General features: G+C 38.0%; 1 protein-coding gene across 1 annotated transcript; it reads right to left on the bottom strand.

Moving 5' to 3' along the window:
• Positions 1-3,710: 3,710 nt before the first annotated feature.
• Positions 3,711-6,384, bottom strand: DKK1 (dickkopf WNT signaling pathway inhibitor 1). The gene is made up of 4 exons (XM_081247231.1): positions 6,060-6,384; positions 5,664-5,826; positions 4,355-4,498; positions 3,711-4,231 (listed from the first exon to the last, which is right to left on the bottom strand). Exons 1-4 carry the CDS (start codon positions 6,303-6,305, stop codon positions 3,978-3,980), a joined length of 807 nt encoding a protein of 268 aa, XP_081103357.1. The 5' UTR covers positions 6,306-6,384; the 3' UTR covers positions 3,711-3,977.
• Between the last annotated feature and the right edge of the window lie 14,244 nt (positions 6,385-20,628).

Below are 20,628 nucleotides of genomic sequence, written 5' to 3'. Positions count from 1 at the left end.
ACTCAGTGGAACACATTTTACAAACCTAATGGTAGCATCATCCATTTTTCTTCGAGACTATAAAAAAAAAGGCAGTAACATGATAGATGATCCAGTCAGTGAAGGAAATTTTAATGATTTTATCTGAAATTTTCATAAGTGACAATGAGTCCTAATTTGGCCATGCAATAGAAATACTGAAACTGATACAATTTCTAACTGTATAATTATGTTACTAATTCCATGATTGAATTAATGCAATTTGATTTACCATGGGAAAAGTCCGTAAAGTGTTTTGATCTGCTGAAATATGAACAGTCATATTTAGGCTGCATGTCTGTATTTTTCTTTTAAACAGTATATTCCCATCTTCATTCCTATCAGTAGATTTCAGGTTAAACAAAATTTGAAATATTTAACTCCTAGCAAAACAAGAAAAAAGGGATGGGGAAATGACTTGTTTGTAACTTTATTTAATAATTATTTTAAAATCAAAGGAATTAGAACAAGTCTACTATTTTTAACATCTTTATTGAAGTATAATTGCTTTACAATGGTGTGTTCGTTTCTGCTGTATAACAAAGTGAATCAGCTATACATATACATACATCTCCATATCTCCTCCCTCTTGCATCTCCCTCCCACCCTCCCTATCCCACCCCTCTAGGTGGACACAAAGCACCGAGTTGATCTCCCTGTGCTATGCAGCTGCTTCCCACTAGCTATCTATTTTACATTTGGTAGTGTATATATGTCCATGCCACTCTTACTTTGTCACAGCTTACCCTTCCCCCTCCCCATGTCCTCAAGTCCATTCTCTATGTCTGTGTCTTTATTCCTGTTCTGCCCCTATGTTCTTCAGAACCACTGTTTTTTTTTTTAAGATTCCATATATATATATATATGTTAGCACGCAGTATTTGTTTTTCTCTTTCTGACTTACTTCACTCTGTATGGCAGACTTTAGGTCCATCCACCTCACTACAAATAACTCAATTTCACTTCTTTTTATGGCTGAGTAATATTCCATTGTATATATGTGCCACATCTTCTTTATCCATTCATCCGATGATGGACACTTAGGTTGCTTCCATGTCCTGGCTATTGTAAATAGAGCTGCAATGAACATTGTGGTACACGACTTTTTTTCAATTATGGTTTTCTCAAGGTATATGCCTAGTAGTGGGATTGCTGGGTCGTATGGTAGTTCTATTTTTGTTCTTTGAGGAACCTCCATACTGTTCTCTATAGTGACTGTATCAATTTACATTCCCACGAACAGTGCAAGAGGGTTCCCTTTTCTCCACACCCTCTCCAGGCTTTATTGTTTGTAGATTTTTTGATGATGGCCATTCTGACTGGTGTGAGGTGATACCTCATTGTAATTTTGATTTGCATTTCTCTAATGATTAGTGATGTTGAGCATCCTTTCATGTGTTTGTTGGCAATCTGTATATCTTCTTTGGAGAAATGTCTATTTAGATCTTCTGCCCATTTTTGGATTGGATTGTTTTTTTTTTTGATATTGAGCTGCATGAGCTGCTTGTATATTTTGGAGATTAATCCTAACAAGTCTACCTTTAACTGAATGCTACAGATTACTATTTACTGTAAAATTGATAGGATAAACCTCTTTCCTCTTCCTCTTTTTTGACACAATTTAGCAAGAGTTTAATCATCACTAGATCAGTGATAAACAGACATCTTGTCATTTTGCCCATGCCACCCCTTATGAGTAGCTACAGCAAGCATGCTTTTTATATTTGGATTTTCCTACAAAAATGAGTCATTATCTTATCCTCCAACTATATCAGCACATGAAGACACACACAGAATCTATACTGATGGCACAATATTTGTTATAACAAAAACACTGGCAACAGTTTAAATGTCTCTCAATAATGACTCTTTAAATTACAGTATAGCCATTCCAACATACTACACTCTTTAAGGCAACCATTAAAAGGAATGAGATACCTCTCTATGTATTACACAGAATAATCTGCAAGGATGTAAAATAAAAAGTGCAAGGTACAGGGCAGTGTATAGAGTATGCTACCATTTGATAAAATGCTTTGTGAATGCATTCCCAAGTTCATGTATTTTCCATTCAAATAAATTGTTTAAAAGTAAAATAATATTCAAGTTTCAGCAGCCACTATCTAAAATGTTTGAGATTCCTTAAATGATCCTCTTTTGATTTTGTATTGTACCTGACTTCCATCTTCCAGCCTCCATTACTAGCTAATAAAGTAACTACAGTTTTTTTATATTCTTTTTTTCACCTTTATAAATGTGCAGAATTTCTTTTTGATATCTCTTCCTAAGTCCTCAGCTGGATAGGAAGAAGAGTCATCCCCCCTTGGTTGGTTTCTCATTCTCCCATCTGCGTCATGCAATGGGCTGCAAGGAGGGCTAGAACCAGGGCTGATGTGCTAACATGTGCAGAGGTGGAGCATCTCTGGTCACGGCCAGTTCCGGCATAAATGAAGGAATCCCACAGCCAAGGCCCTTTAAGTGATTCCTCCTCTCCCCTCCTGAAACAGAGGCTCTTCTTTCTTCTTTTCGAAAAAAGGGTTTCCTGTTTCCTCTCCTCTGTTGTGCTTTATTGGAGATGGCAGGCCTTAGAACTGGCCTTCCTGGCACATCAGCAAACTAGCACATGTAGAAAAAGAAAGTTTCTCCAGGGTGAGGAAGCCGAAACTTCCAAACAAAAGGAATGTAACAGCAGACATCCTGCCATTTCCCTTCTCAGGGAAGAACCAACCAACTCTTGTGTCCTGTTGGCAAAACTCCTTGAAATTGAACCACTTCCGGGAATACAAAAACAACAAACATTCTAGGACATCTGTGTTATTTAAGGAAACTTTTTAGACAATTTATCAGTCACTGTCCTCTGGAGTCCCTTAAACCCAGCATTTTGTGGTTTTGATGTAGATGTTTGAATATTACAGGATAAGTGTAAACTGGGACATTTGCTCTCTCCTTCCCCGGTATCAGATTTGTCAGTATCAAAGTTGGCAAAACACAAAGCCAGTTTAGACTTCATTTCTATGGGTTTTCTTTTAAACAATATACCCCTATCCTCTTCCAATGAACAGATTTCTGGTTGAGCAAAAACTGAAATATTCAGTTCATCTATCAAGAGAATCAAAGAACGAAATGAGAGAGGATTTGTGATTTTTAGGTAATAATTATTTAAAAATCAAAGTAATTGGAACCAAGTCTTCCTGGCATGAAGTAGTATTTAAGATACTTCAAATTGACTAATTTGGTACAAAATCTGCATGTATTTGTCAACTGTATTTACACACACGCAAACACACACACCACACACATAACAGCCCTCTAAGATCACACTGCCAAAATTAATTTATACTTGTAATATTTCATGGTATTAAAAGTTAAATTTTATTTCAAGGACTATCACAGCCTAGAGATAAATATAATCTAAGCACTGAGAGAGTACATTTTGGAAAATAAGCTAATATTTTCATGATAAATCTTACATACCTATCACTTGTCATTCCAAAAGCTCCTTACATTCTAGATTCCAGAATTAAAAGGGGAAAGGGTTTTGCATTTAAGAAGTATAAGCTGAAAGTATTTATTTCAATTCAATATGGAATAGGCTGAAAGTATTTATTTCAATATAGAGTATTTATCAGAATCAAGATAACAATGTATACAAACATTTACATAACAAAAGGAACAATAGACAATGCAGCACGTTTAGAAAAATAATTAAAAGTTTTGTTGCATTTACAGGTAAGTGCCACACTGAAAATTTACAACACAGTAATTTACTGCAATCAATGACAGGGGAGTTCCACAAAGAAACAAAGTTCTTACACTCCAGATTTTCAGAAGGTATTATTGGAATGCTTAACTGTAACCACAGAATTTGTACATCCTTAAGGATTGAGCTCACAAAAGTCACAAACAGTTTTCATAGCATATATTATGTAAATGGAGTCCACTGTGTTCAGACAGCTGGCTTAGTGTCTCTGACAGGTGTGAAGCCTAGAAGAATTACTGGCTTGATGGTGATCTTTCTGTATCCGGCAAGACAGACCTTCTCCACAGTAACAACGCTGGAATATCTCCAGCCCGTGAGAGCCTTTTCTCCTGTGCTTGGTGCACACTTGACCTTCTTTGAGAACAGGTTTACAGATCTTGGACCAGAAATGTCTAGCACAACACAACCCTGTAGCACAGTCTGATGATCGGAGACAGACAGAACCTTCTTGTCCTAGGAAGACAATAGCAAAAGTACACGGTCACTGCTAAGCCTGTGTTATTTCATTAAGGTGATATGAAAGACACTTCTGATGTGCTAACAAAAAAGAATGAGTCTTTAGATACTTTAACCTACCTTTGGTATGATACATTTTTGAAGACAGTGTAGTTCTTCTGGAGTACCCATCCAAGGTGCTGTGATCATTACCAAAGCTTTCAATAATGGTTTCCTCAATTTCTCCTCGATTGAAATGATTGTGATCAGAAGGCATACATATTCCTAAGGACACAGGAGATAGTGATTAACTCCTGAGCTGTAATTTGTTACTGCTAATAGCTGTGACAGTGGCAGTCTGTTATGCCTGCACCAATTTGAGATACCTCACTGTAGTGAGGTTAATTTAAACACAAGCCAAACTTCCTTCCAAGTGTTAAAGCAAACCTCCCCAGAAGGACAGAAGCATCAGTCTGTACACTGTGCACTCACATGTAACATCCCCAATCTAGCCCCTTAAAATACTTTCCCACCAACTGCGGTAGTGGCAGTGAAATTTCTGCCCATTTTAATATCACCCTTGGGGTAAGAAAAATAAAATCAGTCACTTAAAAAATTGTTTTTAAAAATAACTTCTCTGCCCTTGGTGCTATATAGGTACTGCCAGATTAAGTTAAGCAAATGCAATGCCTGCTGCCTGGAAGATTACACTCTTTACCACCAGTTACTTTACTGTATAATTTCTATATTACAGAGATTTAGTTCACCCGGAGTATTACTGGGTCCTAAGGAGGATCGCCACCCTTAAGTTTATTTCTGGAGACTTCTTTGGCTGAGTTTACCTCTTTGAGAAATTAAACTTTTGTGGATCTGTGGTTGGGGGGAGGAGTACTTATTTTAAGGTAGCAGGAGGTAGAGGCAGAGAAGGATGGAGAAGCCAGGATGTGAGGGCATCAAGATCTCCTTTAAGAACGGCCAGCACAGATAAATCACTCTGTCTTCTGACTGACAATAGTTTGAACAGGGGTCTTGAGGGAGAGGCTAGTCTGGCAGAGCTGTGAGAGGCACCGTAAGAAAAATGGAAAAGGCAACTAAACGCCCAGTCTGGTTTCCTTGGTCTCTGTATAATTCCACCTCCCTCCCCATCTTCTTTCTCAAATGGTATGAAGGCTCTCTCTAGACAAATTTTTATGGAAGGGCCCACTCTGAGGTAAGACGTCGTGTTAAGTTATCGAGGGGCACAAAGGGAGATAAGGAGCTCCAATATCTCTGTACGTCTCTTTGCTCCCTGGTTAAACACTAACCTGGAAACATTTCAGGGGAACCTCGCACGCTGAACTCCCATTTGCAGGTGGTGCCACAGCGTTCTCAGAGCTGAGAGCATTGTCTCCCAACTGTAGGCGCACAAGCGCGGGATGGTTTGAGTCCGAAAGGAAGCTACCCGACTCACCATTTTTGCAGTAATTCCCAGGGCAGCACATAGCGTGACGCATGCAGCGTTTTCGGCGCTTCCTGCAGGAGAGGCAGATTTGCGCGCCCGCACCCGCTCCGCGGGTGGAACTCGCGCAGTACTCATCGGTGCTGCACTCCTCGTCCTCGGCGCACGGGTACGGCTGCGGGAAGGGGGCCAGGAGAGGGTGAGGCACCTGGGCAGCCAGGTACCACACTCCTGGACTCATCACAGTCCCTTTCTGTCCACCTCTCCAAAAGCTGCTGCCGCCCACTGCTCCCAAAGGCAGAGTTTCCAAATGCGCCTTGAACTGCACACGGCACGTTCCACGCCCTCCTCCCCCAATAAGACCCCTTCAGGGTCACAGCGTCCCCAGGTCCCCAAGGCCCTTCTCACCTGGTAGTTGTCAATGGTCTGGTACTTGTTGCCGCCGTCGAACAGAATTCCTGGAGCAGCGCTGACTGCGAAGCCTGGGTGCCCGGCAGCGCCGCCCAGCGGTGGGGGCAGGTTCTTGATGGCGTTGGAATTGAGAAGAACCGAGTTCAAGGTGGCACTGACTCCGAACAGAGAGTGACCGCAAAGAGCCGCAGCTACTAGGGTAACCAACACCCGGGCAGCACCCGCTGTGCCCAGAGCCGTCATCTCAGAAGGACTCAAGGGAGACAAAGAGAAAGGAGGAATGTCGCTTTGCAAGCCTGGTCCCCACGAAGCTGTGCTGGCGCAGCTGCAGAGTCAGGGTTCCGAGAGCCTCCACCGGTCCCAGAGTCCTGACTGCGGGGCTCTGCTCCGCCACCGCCACCGCGGCTGCCTTTATACTGTGGGCTGTGAGCATTCCGGCCCCTCGGGGGGGAGACAACAAAGCCGGGTTGGGATTTCAAAGCGTTGGGAGGGGCTGGAAGGGGGTGTGTTTGTGTACATGAAGGGGAGCCTTTGACACTCTTCACCCCGCCCCTCCCTTGCGCAGTCGTTCCCCTGCCCAGCTCACCTTCGGGGTGATGGTAATCAGTGAGCATTAGAGGAGACAACTTTAATAAATGCGGGAAGTGGGAGGAACTCGGGTGCCCTTGCCTTGCAGTAGGGGTAGGGGCATTGGGATCTGAAATACTTTTCAGCCAGTCATTGTGATATTCTCTGCAAAACCACTTGTCTCCTTTCTTCTTTACGCCAGTACTATTTTTTGTTGTGCACACAAATAATATTCAGTATTAAATACAACCAGATCCGTAATTCAAAGTCTCTACCAAAACGTCTCAGTGAGAGGGCCAGGTGGCCCTTGCAAGTTGCTGATTAACCCTTTAGAGTCACGGTTTGCAGATTTGGGGTGAGATCCTCGGTTTTAAGTTCGTTCAATTCCTTCCCCCTTCTTCCCCTCCCCCCCGCCCCCACGAGAAAAATGTGCAAAGAGAAGGACATTTGCACATCAAACGAGGGTAAGAAGGAAGAACTAATTCTCTTTTGATGGGAAGTTTAGAGAGGGAGGCGAGAGACTGGTGTTTGGAAATTAGATCAGGGGTGGAGGGAAGAGGGAAATGACCATCCGATAATCAAGCGATTTAATGTTCTTTGAATCTGAGCAGTCGCGGCAGTAGATGAACTTGATTAGGCAGACGCGCAAGATCAAAGTGGCAGGAGCGAAAGCGGACAGGGTCCAACGGCTGGGTCAGTGGTCCTTCCCTGATTCCCCCTTCTCAGCGGCGGGTTAACGCAGGGGGATAAGAAACCCTTAAGGCTTAGCGCCTTCCTCATTAGTATTTCATATTGCAAAGCTTGTGAACGCCTGTGTTTGATCCCAACTCAGACAGTTCCCGGAACCAGGGAATACGCGCTCTAGGGAGATAAGAGACTAGCTTCTGGAAAGGGGAAGCTGAAAGTGAATTTGTCGTCATGTAAGTCAGTGTATAAAAATAATAAAGTAAGGCTAGTGTGTAAGAATGCCGTCCTGCTCATGCATTGCAAATAATTGAGGTTGTTTATATTGGCTTTTTAAAAATGAGCCTAAGAAATGAACGAGCCAATACACCTTTTGTTGAGAATCAGCAATGAACCAGGTCTCCCCTGGGCAGATATGCCATGACCCTCAGCCAACATGAAGTTTATATAGATGGAGAGGTATTGTAGGGTAAAAAGGTGAAGGCATAGGGGATTTTAGGTGCCGTATTATCACCTGCAGAATATTGGTAACAATGTCAGTAATCAATGTGTTGAGTACCTTCCATGTGGTAGTAAGTCTTAGAGTCTGTCTTAAATTCTTACAATGTTGAAATGTGGAGAAAGAATCCCATGCCCTTGGGATGGGTTAAAATATTTCTTCCTACTCCCATTCTCCTATTTAAATATACAATATGCTTTGCCACACTGAAAGCCAATTTCTTTTCCTCTTTTTGGAAGAGATGGTAAATGTTAAAACATTTAACGAATTTAGTCCATTAAGGACTTGAATTCACAAATGAAACCATTGTCTAGAGGCCAAAGAAAAAAAAGTGCAACCATTTAATCAGTAAAACTTCAACAAAAAGGCATGTTGCATAAATTCAGTCTTGATCCCTGAACATGTACGTCTGTTATGGTCTAATATTCATTAAGCTTAGACAGTCTGTTGTGTTGAGTTCGAGAAGCTAAGCCAAGATTAGGGTTTCATGAGCAGATCCTTCCCCATTTCCCACGTTCCTCCGGAAGTCATGATTTGAAAAGCTAATAATAGTGAATTGGTCAATATCTGAGTTCCTACTATGAGCTAAGCACTGTATGTGGTGTATGTGGTGCTGTGTGAAAAAAGATGAGTACTCAGGTTATCTATCTACAAATAATTTAGAGGGGGGAGGGGAAGTAAGCTCTCAAATTATACAGGAAAGAACTTATATAGGAGGTCCTCAGAGAGAGCTGGGTCTGTAGCAGGCCAACCCTCTGTTCCAAATGGGAAGACTTAGTTTGTCGATGGAATCTCAATTTGAACATCCTTTTCATGATTGAGTTTGCTCAGTGGCCACAAAAGTGCAGGATGAGTAAGGAGATAAAGTGAAGTTCGTTGTTCCACCACCATCCAGTTTAAATTCAGTGAGTGACCATTATATGCAGAATGCTACCCTAGTCCCTTTGGGAATATACCTGCAAAATATTAAAGGCAGCCTTTTTGTCCTCAGAAAGCTTTCTGTCTATAGTAGAGTAGTTGGGGAAACAAATATACCTACATGGAATGGAGGAAGAGCTTTTCCAAAACAGATTATACTTTGGTACATATTAGGTCATGGGGAAGATTATATTTTGGGACATATTAGGTCTAGGAATTGTGACCAACAAACCTTGGGGAAGAGAGTGTTCTGATGACTCTGAGTCTCTCCCGGGAGATAGATGACAGAGGTGATAGAAGTTGGGGCAGGTGTATTTAGTTTATTAGGCCTAGCTTATTTAGGGAAACCCTGCCTCTTATTTGATCTGGTTTAAATAGAACCATAATTAATGCAGTAAGTCTAATACTGTGGATTAGATTTTAGAATAGGTGAAATGTTTACCAATGTGGAATTGAACCACATAACTCAGGAAGGGCATAATGTGTGCCTTCCTCACATTCTAAGTGCTGTATGTCTGGCATAGAATATTCATCAGCCTCTTCATCCATGAGGGAGACAGGAAAATACACTCCAAAAATCACCATGCTATTTGCAAACTGTTTGCCATCTTTGCTATTTCAGATTCTTATGTAACTGCTACATTTTTTTGCTACATTTTTAATTCATTACCTTCCTCTCTTCCTTTCTTCTTCCTTCCTCTCTCCCTTCCTTCCCTCCTTCTTTGCTTCTTTCTCTTTGTTAAATCAAAGGAAGCAGATCTGTTTTACTTCACTGGGAAACACTGAATAAATGTCATTCCTTATGGTGAGTGTAGCCAACATTTTTGGAGTACTGATCTTGAATTTAGAGTAGGGATTCCTCATTCCTGACTTTAGTTTAAAAAAAAAAAAATTCTTATGACTTTCTCATTGGCCTTTAAAAGATTTGGGTCTGGGACTCCCTGGTGGCGCAGTGGTTGAGAGTCCGCCTGCCGATGCAGGGGATACGGGTTCGTGTCCCGGTCCGGGAGGATCCCATATGCCGCGGAGCGGCTGGGCCCGTGAGCCATGGCCGCTGAGCCTGCGCATCCGGAGCCTGTGCTCTGCAACGGGAGAGGCCACAACAGTGAGAGGCCTGCATACCGCAAAAAAAAAAAAAAAAAAGATTTGGGTCTTAATGCTCTTCCTGATGTTAAAAGAGCTTTTAGAGCAGGCCCAAGTTACGACTCCCGAGAGGATGGATTAGGTTTTTCTGCACTCCTCACTCAAAAAAGAAGGCGAGATTTGCAATGATTATGTTTATTTGGTCAGTGGAGATGGCCAGCCCTGATAAATCAGGCTCCATGTTAACTTTCTACCCTAGCTCAGAAGATATGTTTTACAGAAGCAGGACATTAAAAGCTCATCTGAGAATAGAGCTCAGAACCCAGAAACTTTTAACTAAAAATCAGAGAGGAACTTTTCTGATGTCCTGCACTCAGAAAGGTCCTGTGGTATGTAGTTACAAGGAGTACAAAACTGCCCTTTAACATTCCCTAAAGGATTCGACATTTCCAGCCATGAAGACAGACCAATGACAGCAGAAGACAGGATGCAAGATCCTCTTAAAACAGTCTCCAGAGCTAGAGAAAAATGATTTCCTTCCATGTCACTGAGTTCCTTATTACCCCCTTTATAATGCAAGCACTTTGCAAGGGTCATGCCCAAGAAAAGTGTTGTGCCGTGGTTTCAGGATTCTGGGGCTGGAACACAGCGTGCGCACTGGGGACTGCTAGTGTGACAGCCACCAGCTGGCTGGTAAATATGGGAACTTGGTCAAGCCACTTAACTCTCAGTGCTGGTGTTGGTCTTTCACTTTTAAAATGGCATGGGGGGCTGGTTGGAGAGGTCCCTTCTGACTACAAAAGCATCTTTCTCCCTCCCCTCCCCACCTTTCTCTCTCTCTCTCTCTCTCTCTCTGTCTCAGGACTGCCAGGGCATGGCCTTTTGTACTCTGATTAAGTAGGCACATCATGCAAGAGGCCTGTTCTTTCAGGCAGCCTAAAGGTACAATTATAATCCCTGACATCAAAACTATATTTTGTTTTTTTTTTTCATTTTAAAAAATTTTTGTTTATTTATTTTTGGCTGCACTGGGTCTTCATTGCTGCACACGGGCTTTCTCTAGTTGCAGCGAGCGGGGGCTACTCTTCCTTGCGGTGCGTGGCCTTCTCATTGTGGTGGCTTCTCTTGTTGCGGAGCATGGGCTCTAGGCACACAGGCTTCAGTAGTTGTGGCTCGTGGGCTCTAGAGTGCAGGCTCAGTAGTTGTGGCACACGGGCTTAGTTGCTCCGCAGCATGTGGGAATCTTCCCGGACCAGAGATTGAACCCATGTTCCCTGCACTGGCAGATGGATTCTTAACCACTGTGCCAACAGGGAAGCCCTATATTTTGATTTTGAAGAAAGCGTACAAGGTTTAAGTCTTTGGAAATAAGGTAAATTACTTGAACCAGGTGATATTTTTTAAAAGTTGGATATATATATATATATATATATATAGAGAGAGAGAGAGAGAGAGAGAGAGAGAGATTTCTAGTTTACATCATACATTCTCTTGGAGGAAATTCAGCAAACACAGAGAGTTCAAAAACAGAAATAAATGCCGTGTGCAAACCCACCACTCAAGCGAAACCACTGTTTACTTTTAGTTTCTACACACACATGCACACAAACACAGGCACATATATATGGATGGAAAGCAAGAGAGAGAGTAAGAAATATTTTTGATTCACAAAATTGATTGTAATGTTTTAGAGCTGAATTTTTTTGACAATGACTAAATCTGAGACTAGTGAATTGCAATGGGACCTTGAGGTGAAAAATAGAAAGCAGGACCTTGATAACACTTTTGTGTCCCGAGACCCGGTCTTAGAATCGCCAGGGAGTGAGTCAGGATATGGGCTAGAAACAGAACTATTAGTTTCAGCGGGGAAGAGGAGCGATATATAAACTGTGCAAGCATTATACATCACCCTTAAGTCCCAAAAATAAAAAATAATTTTCGGATGAGTTCAGGAGTAGAGAAGGATGGAAGGAGGCAAGTTGGGGGAGCTACCAGTTGGGCAGATCCAGAAACCTCCAAACTCGTGCCGTGTGCCCCATACCCAGCTTCCAGCCCTGGATAATTTCCCAGCCGGCAGGCCCCGGGGTGTCCTGCACTTAACCAAGCCGCGAATTCCCATTGTTCACGTGCTCCCGGGAGGCTGCTCACGGTGGCTGCACTTTGGTGTCACAACCTGTCGCCAGCATACAGTAGTGTAAAATGAAGCTTGTTTAAAGACTCTCTTTGATGAATGAAGATCAAACGGCCTGGGGACCCCCGGTCTTAATCAGACTTGAGCCAGGATGGCATTTTCACAAATAGTCCGTTTGCTCGGCTTTGAGCAGACTTTGTGCTCAGCACATTCATCCGGCTGCGGGGCGGGTAATCTCTACTGAAGCCTCTTGCCTGGTCGCAAATCCATTCACACTACAGTGGCTGCTGTTGGTTTGCTGTGTCAGTTCATGGGCAAATAAATATAGGACCCTTCTGACTTAATTAAAGTGGGGTGAGAGGAAAGGTGACTGAGAGGAAGATAAAAGCTTCGAGCGACATCAGGCTACCCTGTGTCTGACTGCAAGTGGGAGAAAGCCGCTCTTCTGCTGCCCCCTGGTGGAAGTTCCGTAGAAGTTCTTCATAGGGAGGATACAAATGATCTATTAATCACGCGATTTACTCTTGAGATTTATTCTCCAGGTTCAGTTATTTGCATATTGTATACCTTCTTCATGTTTCAGCATCTTCGAAGTTGAATAATCTCTTGTACTTCTTAATATTCCACACAATTCCGTGTTCACAGAATAATTTAAATCTTCACAAATTAGAATTAAAATGACAACTGGGATCCAAGACATAGGTTCTCAATAAGTGTTCATTTTGTTCGATTGAAGTTGAAAGTCTCTATATTGCATTCCTAGATAAAAATGTCAAGGTATACAGATTGTTATAAATATTCTATTATAGGTAATCCTAGGCCAAATAAATATATATTTTTAACATCTTTACTGGAGTATAATTGCTTTAGTTTCCGCAGTATAACAAAGTGAATCAGCTCTACATACACATATATCCCCATATCTCCTCCCTCTTGCGTCTCCCTCCCACCCTCCCTATCCCACCCCTCTAGGTGGACACAAAGCACCGGGCTGATCTCCCTGTGCTATGTGTCTGCTTCCCACTAGCTATCTATTTTACAAGGCCAAATAAATCTTAAGAAAGCTGATATATATATGTATATATATATAACTATTCAGTGAGAATAAAATTTAAAAAGAATATTAATTTTTCATATATTTGAATGAGAAAATAGTAACCATTTCAGAGTTCCATGTTCAAAAAGAAGATACAAACTTATAGGCTTATGTAAAATAAGTTATAATACACTATTTAATATCAGTACTTTCATTTCTTTAAAGCCAACATGTTTTACAAGTAGAAAAAGAACAGTAGAAAAATTAATAAAACACATGCTAGAAATGCACCTCCTACATAATATATGTAGCTGTTAAAATTATTATTGGTAGTTATATATTGTTATTATTAAACAGCTAATAATTCTAAATTACTCCCCAATTTTTTCTTATAACTCATTTTCCTTAAACAGAAGTCCTGGCAGAAAAAAATGTTCTATTACTAGAATTTCTTTTAACGAGTAAAGGATTCTGGAAGATATGTGAGAAACACTATCTCTAAACATTCAATTCAAGAAATATTTTTGTGTACTAAATTCTTAGCTATGTTAGATGCTAAGCATAAAATTGTACACTATTATTTCAGTATTATAATCTAAAATATATTTACAAGAATGACTTTAAGGTAAGAAGCAAATTGACCTCAATCAACATTTTCAAAATGTCATTGTTTTGATTAGACCCTCTCCACAATTTTTGATTGGGCTATGTTTTCCACCAGTATCTTTATTTTCTTCTCACAATATTATTTTGATACAGCTGATTCTATTTACCACAAGAAAGACACTCTTTAAAGTGAGCTCTAAGTTTAAAAACAAGTGAAAAGCATTTTGCAAATATCAACAGTTTTGTGAATTCAGCTTAGGCACAAGTTTACTTAGAAGGTATGGAAGTGTCATGCAGAGAATCTAGTGCCTAATTAGCTTTCTATTAAAAGCATATCCCCCTATCACTTTCTGCTAATATCATTTACTACTATCATTTGCATTTGCTAATAATTTTAACAGGGAACTGTGGCTAGAGCTGTGAAGTCTAAAGCTAAAGCTGTATTTAGTTTACTTCGTTTTTAGAGTTGTTGATTTGCAGGTGAAGTCCTAAATTTATCTGGAAAATTACCTTGCTGTGGTTTTATTAGTAGCTGAGATTAGAAAACAAGTAAGTTAATAGGTAAGTAAAAAATAAATGGAGCTTTTACCTGCAAGTGTATGAGAAATAGGAGAGCTTACCATTATGAAGTATTTCCATCACACAGATGCAACTGATGTAAATAACCTCAAGAACATAGATGAATGGTCGAAGTAAAACACTTAAGAAGTGATGAGTTTTGCATATTTACTACCTTGTTTTTAAAAATATAATTTATTTAATTGTAAATTTATGCACTTTAACTTTTAAAAATGGCAATCCCTGGGCATTTCATTAAATGAAAGTTAGTTTCACCAGACTCAAATTTACCACATGGTGTTTGTTCTCAAGGCAAACACAGCTTCAGTAACCCACTCACTTCTCATGGTTCCTTTCCCTTAGATTTTATCTATTTATCTATTTCTTAATCTGTTGTCAACCTTTCAAGACTTTTAAGAAGAACAACAACTATATATATATATATATATATATATATATTTACTCAGTATTTACATTTTTTTTCAGTAGGAGGGTAGGTTTGAATAACCCAATCTGCCATTTCCCCTGAAATGAAAGTTCTTTAACTTAAAAAAATTATATAAATGCTATCAGACTGTTAATCATGCAATTTTTTCACTCAGCATTGTTTGTGAGATTCATCCATATTAAATTTAGTTAATACGTTTCTTTTCACTTCAGTATAATATTCTATGGTCTGAATATACCAGATTTAATGGCCTGTTATCCAGGTGATGAATATTTTTATTTTAAAAATTTTCACTATTTCCAAATCTTCTGTGGGCATCCTTACATATATATCCTTGTGAACATTTGTGAAATTGTTCCTAGGAAATATAACAATGAGTAGAGGTACTGAGTTGTAAAACATAGACATTTTCAACTTTAAGTATTACAAAATTCTTCAAAGTTGTAATAATTCACATTTGTACCAGGAACATGCAAGAATTTTGCATTGCTCCACATTTTGACCAACATTTTTTATTTTAAATTTTAATTTGCAAATCAGCTGGATGGAAATGGCTTCATTTAATTTTTAAACTTACAGTTACTGATTATTAATGATGTAATACCCCTTAAGCTAAATAATGTTGATACACAAACCAGACAAGAACAGTTCAAGAAAGGGAAATTACAGGCTACTCTCTTGAAATCAGACACAAAAATCTGAAATATAACATCGAAAATTAAAAATACCAGTGTTTTAAAATTATATGTCATGACAAAGTTGAATTAATGCCACAGAAGCACTGGTGGTTTATTCGAAACCCATAGCATCTTCTGCCACGTATATTGCAAAAAACAGGTTAAGAAGAAAACCATGTGATCATTCCAATACATGCTGAAAAGGAATTTGATGCAATTCAATAGCTGGTCATAATTTTTAAAAAGATTGACAAACTAAAAACTTTTTAACATAATGAATATGTATATAAAACCTATATCAAACATCTAATAAAATTTAAAATCAGAAAAAAGGAAAGAATGCCAAATGTAATTTTGTTATTTTATATTTATTTAGGGTCCTAGTCAGCCCATTACTTCAAGGAAAAAAATGATTGGAACTAGGAAGAATGAAATAAAACATTTTATTATTCAGAGATGATAGTATTATCTTCAGAAATAACACAAGAGATAGACAAATGAATTAGTAAAATTTCAGCAAGGATGCTGGACATAAGATAAAATATACAAAAAAATATTGAATTTCTCTGTGCCAATGAAAGAGTTCAAGTGTTCAAGAATAACATTTTTAAAATGTTCTTTAAATAGCAACAAAAGATGTTCATGGATTCTATTATAAAATGTTTTAAATAATTTTTAAAAATGTAAATAATAAAGAGGTATAAATGTCCATGGGTAAAAAAAAATGTCCATGGGTGGAAAAAGTTAGTATAATGTTATAATTGCTCCTTCAAATCTATAAATTCAAAGTAGTTCTAATCAAAATCCTAAAAGAAGTTTTCATGAAATTTGACCATCTATTTAATATTTATATGGAAAAAAAAGACTATAGCTAATATAATTTTAAAAACAGTAACAAAGGCAGGGAGGGAGATGCCCAATAAGATTTAAAGAATATTTATAAAACTACGTTAATTAAACAGTAGTACTGCTGAGAGGGCAAATATATGTAGACTTCCAGTTTTCTCCCATATATTTTCTTTTATATGTATATATGAATGAACGAACTAGAAAAAAATGGTCATCTCTATAGAAAAATAGAAAACAGAGTCCCACATATTTTAAAAATTTATTCCAGTGACACTAAAGACCTAATGTAAATAGCAAGTTTTAGAATTTTCAGAGGTAAATAATAAGAGTCTGTCTCTGTATCTTTACAACTTCACAAAGGAGTCTTATAATGTAAGACACAACTCATAAACTATATAGGAACATATTGATAATTTGACCACACACAAAAAGGAAAACTTCCTTAAGAAGACATTAAAAGGAAGGTGAAGAGAAGATATTTGCAATATATATAACTTACCATATATATTGTAATCATTGATTAATTTATTTTTAATTACACTAATTTTCCCTATTCTTAGTCTATACATAAAAAGATAAGTGAGAAGATAATGCTTTAAGTGATGAGTGATACAAATAGGTTATTTTTTTTAATGTTACACCACCTTTGTGTTTTTGAGATAAAGCCAAGTTGGCTACTTTTAACATGATACATAGTTCGATTAGTTTTGCTAATTTCTTTTAAATTCAATTTTTATTTTATATTATAGTTGATTTACAATGTCTTAGTTTCAAGTGTACAGCTAGGTGATTCAGTTATACATATGCATATATCCATTCTTTTTCATATTCTTTTCCTATATAGGTTGTTACAAAATATTAAGTAGGGTTCCCTGTGCTATACAATAGGTCCTTGTTGATTATCTATTTTATATATAGTAGTGTGTATATGTTAATCCCAAACTCCTAATTTATCCCTCTCCCCTCAGGTTTTCCCTTTGGTAACCATAAGTTTGTTTTCAAAGTCTGTGAGTCTGTTTCTGTTTTGTAAATAAGTTCATTTGTATCATTTTTTCTTTAGGTTCCACATAAAAGTGATATCATATGATAAGTGATATCATTTGATATTTGTCTTTCTCTGACTTAGTATGATAATCTCTAGGTCCATCCATGTTGCTGCAAATGAAATAATTTCATTCATTTTTATGGCTGAGTAAAATTCCATTGTGCCACATGTACCACACCTTCTGAATCCATTCCTCTGTTAGTGGACATTTAAGTTGCTTCCATGTCTTGGCTATTGTAAATAGTGCTGCAATGAACATTGGGGTGCATGTATCTTTTCGAATTACAGTTTCCTCTGAATATATGCCCAGGAGTGCAATTGCCAGATCATATGGAAGCTCTATTTTTAGTTGTTTTTTTTTTTAAGAACTTCCATACTGTTCTCCATAGTGGTTGTACCAATTTACATTACCATCAACTGTGTAGTAGGGTTCCCTTTTCTCCACACCCTCTCCAGCGTTTATTGTTTGTAGATTTTTTGTTGATGGCCATTCTGACTGGTGTGAGGTGATAACTCATTGTAGTTTTGAATTGGATCTCTGTAATAATTAGTGATGTTGAGCATGTTTTCATGTACTTTTTGACCATCTGTATTCCATCTTTGGAGAAATGTCTATTTAGGTCTTCTTCTGCCCATTTTTTGCTGGGGTTGTTTGTTTTTGTTTGATATAAAGCCACATGAGCTGTTTGTATATTTTGGAGATTAATCCCTTTTCAGTTGCTTCATTTGCAAATATTTTCTCCCATTCTGTGGGTTGTCTTTTTGTTTTGTTTAGGGTTTTCTTTGCAGTGCAAAAGCTTTTAAGTTTAATTAGGTCCTGTTTGTTTTTAATTTCATTACTCTAGGGGGTGGATCCAAAATGATATTGATGTAATTTATGTGAAAGAGTGATCTGCCTATGTTTTCCTCTGAGAGTTTTATAGTATCCAGTCTTACATTTACGTCTCTAATCCATTTTGAGTTTATTTTTGTGTATGGTGTTAGAGAGTATTGCAATTTCATTCTTTTACATGTAGCTGTCCAGTTTTCCCAGCACCACTTATTGAAGAGACTGTCTTTTCTCCACTGTATATTCTTGCCTCCTTTGTCATAGATTAATTGACCAGAGGTACGTGGGTATACTTCTGGGCTTTCTATCCTTTCCATTGATCTATATTTCTGTTTTTGTGCCATTACCATACTGTTTTGATTACTGTAACTTTGCAATATAGTCTGAACTGAGGAAGTCTGATCCCTCCAGATACATTTTTCTTTCTCAGGATTGCTTTGGCTATTCAAGGTCTTTTGTGTCTTCATACAAATTTTAATTTTTTTTGTTCTAGTTCTGTTAAAAATGCCATTGGTAATTTGATAGGGATTACATTTAATCTGTAGATTGCCTTGGATAGTATAATCGTTTTTTAAAAATTGATTCTTAGCAGTGGGTTTATCATATATGGTCTTTATTATGTTGAGGTATGTTCCCTCTATGCCCACGTTCTGGAGAGTTTTTTTTTTATCATAAATTGGTAATAAATTTTGTCAAAAGCTTTTTCTGTATGTATTGAGATGATCATATTTTTATTTTTCAATTTGTTGATGTGATATATCACACTGATTGATTTGCAGATATTGAAAAATCCTTGCATCTCTGGGATAAAACCCACTTGATCATGGTGTATGATCCTTTTAGTATATTGTTGGATTCCGTTTGCTAGTATTTTGTTGAGGATTTTGGGGTCTATGTTCCTTAGTGATATTGGCCTGTAATTTTCTTTTTTTGTGATATCTTTGTCTGGTTTTGGTATCAGGGTGATGGCGGTCTCATAGAACGTGTTTGGGACTGTTCCTTCCTCTGCAATTGTTTTGGAAGAGTTTCAGAAGAATAGGTGTTATCGCTTCTCTAAATGTTTGATGGAATTCACCTGTGAAGCCATCTGGTCCTTGACTGTTGTTTATTGGAAATTTTTAAATCATAGAGTAAATTTCAACACTTGTGATAGATCTGTTCATATTTCCTATTTCTTCCTGCTTCAGTCTTGGAAGGTTATACCTTTCTAAGAGTTTGTCCATTTCTTCCAGGTCGTCCATTTTATTGGCATATGGTTGCTTGTAATAGTCTCTTATGGTTGTTTGTATTTCTGTGGTGTCAGTTGTAATTCTCCTTTTTAATTTCTCATTTACTGATTTGATCCCTTTCCCTTTTTTTCTTGGTGACTGTGGATAAAGGTTTATCAATTTTGTTTATCTTTTCAAAGAACCAGCTTTTAGTTTCCTTGATCTTTTCTGTTGTCTTCTTTGTATCCATTTCATTTATTTCTGCTCTGATGTTTATGATTTCTTTCCTTGCACTAACTGTGGGTTTTGTTTGTTCTTCTTTCTCTAGTTGCCTTAGGTGTAAGTTTAGGTTGTTTATTTGAGATTTTTCTTGTTTCTTGAAATAAGATTATATTACTGTAATATTCCCTCTTAGAACTGCTTTTGCTGCATCCCATAGCTTTTGGATTGTCATGTTTTCATTTTCATTTGTCTGTGGGTATTTTTTAATTTCCTCTTTGAGTTCTTCAGTGATACATTGTTTGTTTAGTAACATTGTTTAACCTCCACGTGTTGTGACTTTTACAGTTTTTTTCTTGTAGTTGATTTCTCATCTCATAGCATTGTGCTCACAAAAGATGTTTGATATGATTTCAGTTTTTTAAGTTTATTGAGGCTTGCTTTGTGGCCCAGCATTTGATGTATCCTGGAAGATGTTCCATGTGCACTTGAAAAGAATATGTATTCTGCTGCTTTTGGATGGAATGCACATTTGGATGGACTGTATATTGTAGGTTTTCAATTTGTGATTCCCAAGAAGTTTTGATATAGCAGTCTATATATGTAAAAGATTGTTTTAAGTTGCTGGTCTCTTAATTTCAAATGCATTTACAATATCCTGCATTTGTACTCTCCTTTTCTCATGATTGTTGGTTTTGATATCAAATTTGTGTGTGGATGACTTCATACCTTTACTATCTGTTTGCCTTTACCAGTTAGCTTTCCTATTCATAATTTTCTTGTTTCTAGTTTTGTCCTTTTTTTTCCTATGTAGAGAAGTTCCTTTAGCAAATTGTAATGCTGGTTTGGTTGTGCTAAATTCTCTTAGCTTTTGCTTCTCTGTAAAACTTTTCATTTCTCTGTCGAATCTGAATGAGAACCATGCCTGGTAAAGTATTCTTGATTGTAGATTTTTTCCTTTCATCACTTTAAATATATTCTTCCACTCCCTTCTGGCTTGCAGAGGTTCTGCTGAATTATCAGCTGATAACCTTATGAGAATTCCCTTGTATGTCATTTGTTGCTTTTCCCTTTTTGCTTTTAATATTTTCTCTTTTTCTTTAATTTTTGTCAGTTTGATTAATATTTGTCTGATGTGTTCCTCCTTCAGTTTATCCTGTATGGGACTCTCTGTGCTTTCTGAACTTGAGTGAATATTTCCTTTCCCAT

This window comes from Mesoplodon bidens (genome assembly GCF_964165515.1).
Source record: "Mesoplodon bidens genome assembly, chromosome: 1".
NCBI classification, from domain to species: domain Eukaryota; kingdom Metazoa; phylum Chordata; class Mammalia; order Artiodactyla; family Ziphiidae; genus Mesoplodon; species Mesoplodon bidens.
This window is presented reverse-complemented; position numbering and strand designations above follow the sequence as displayed.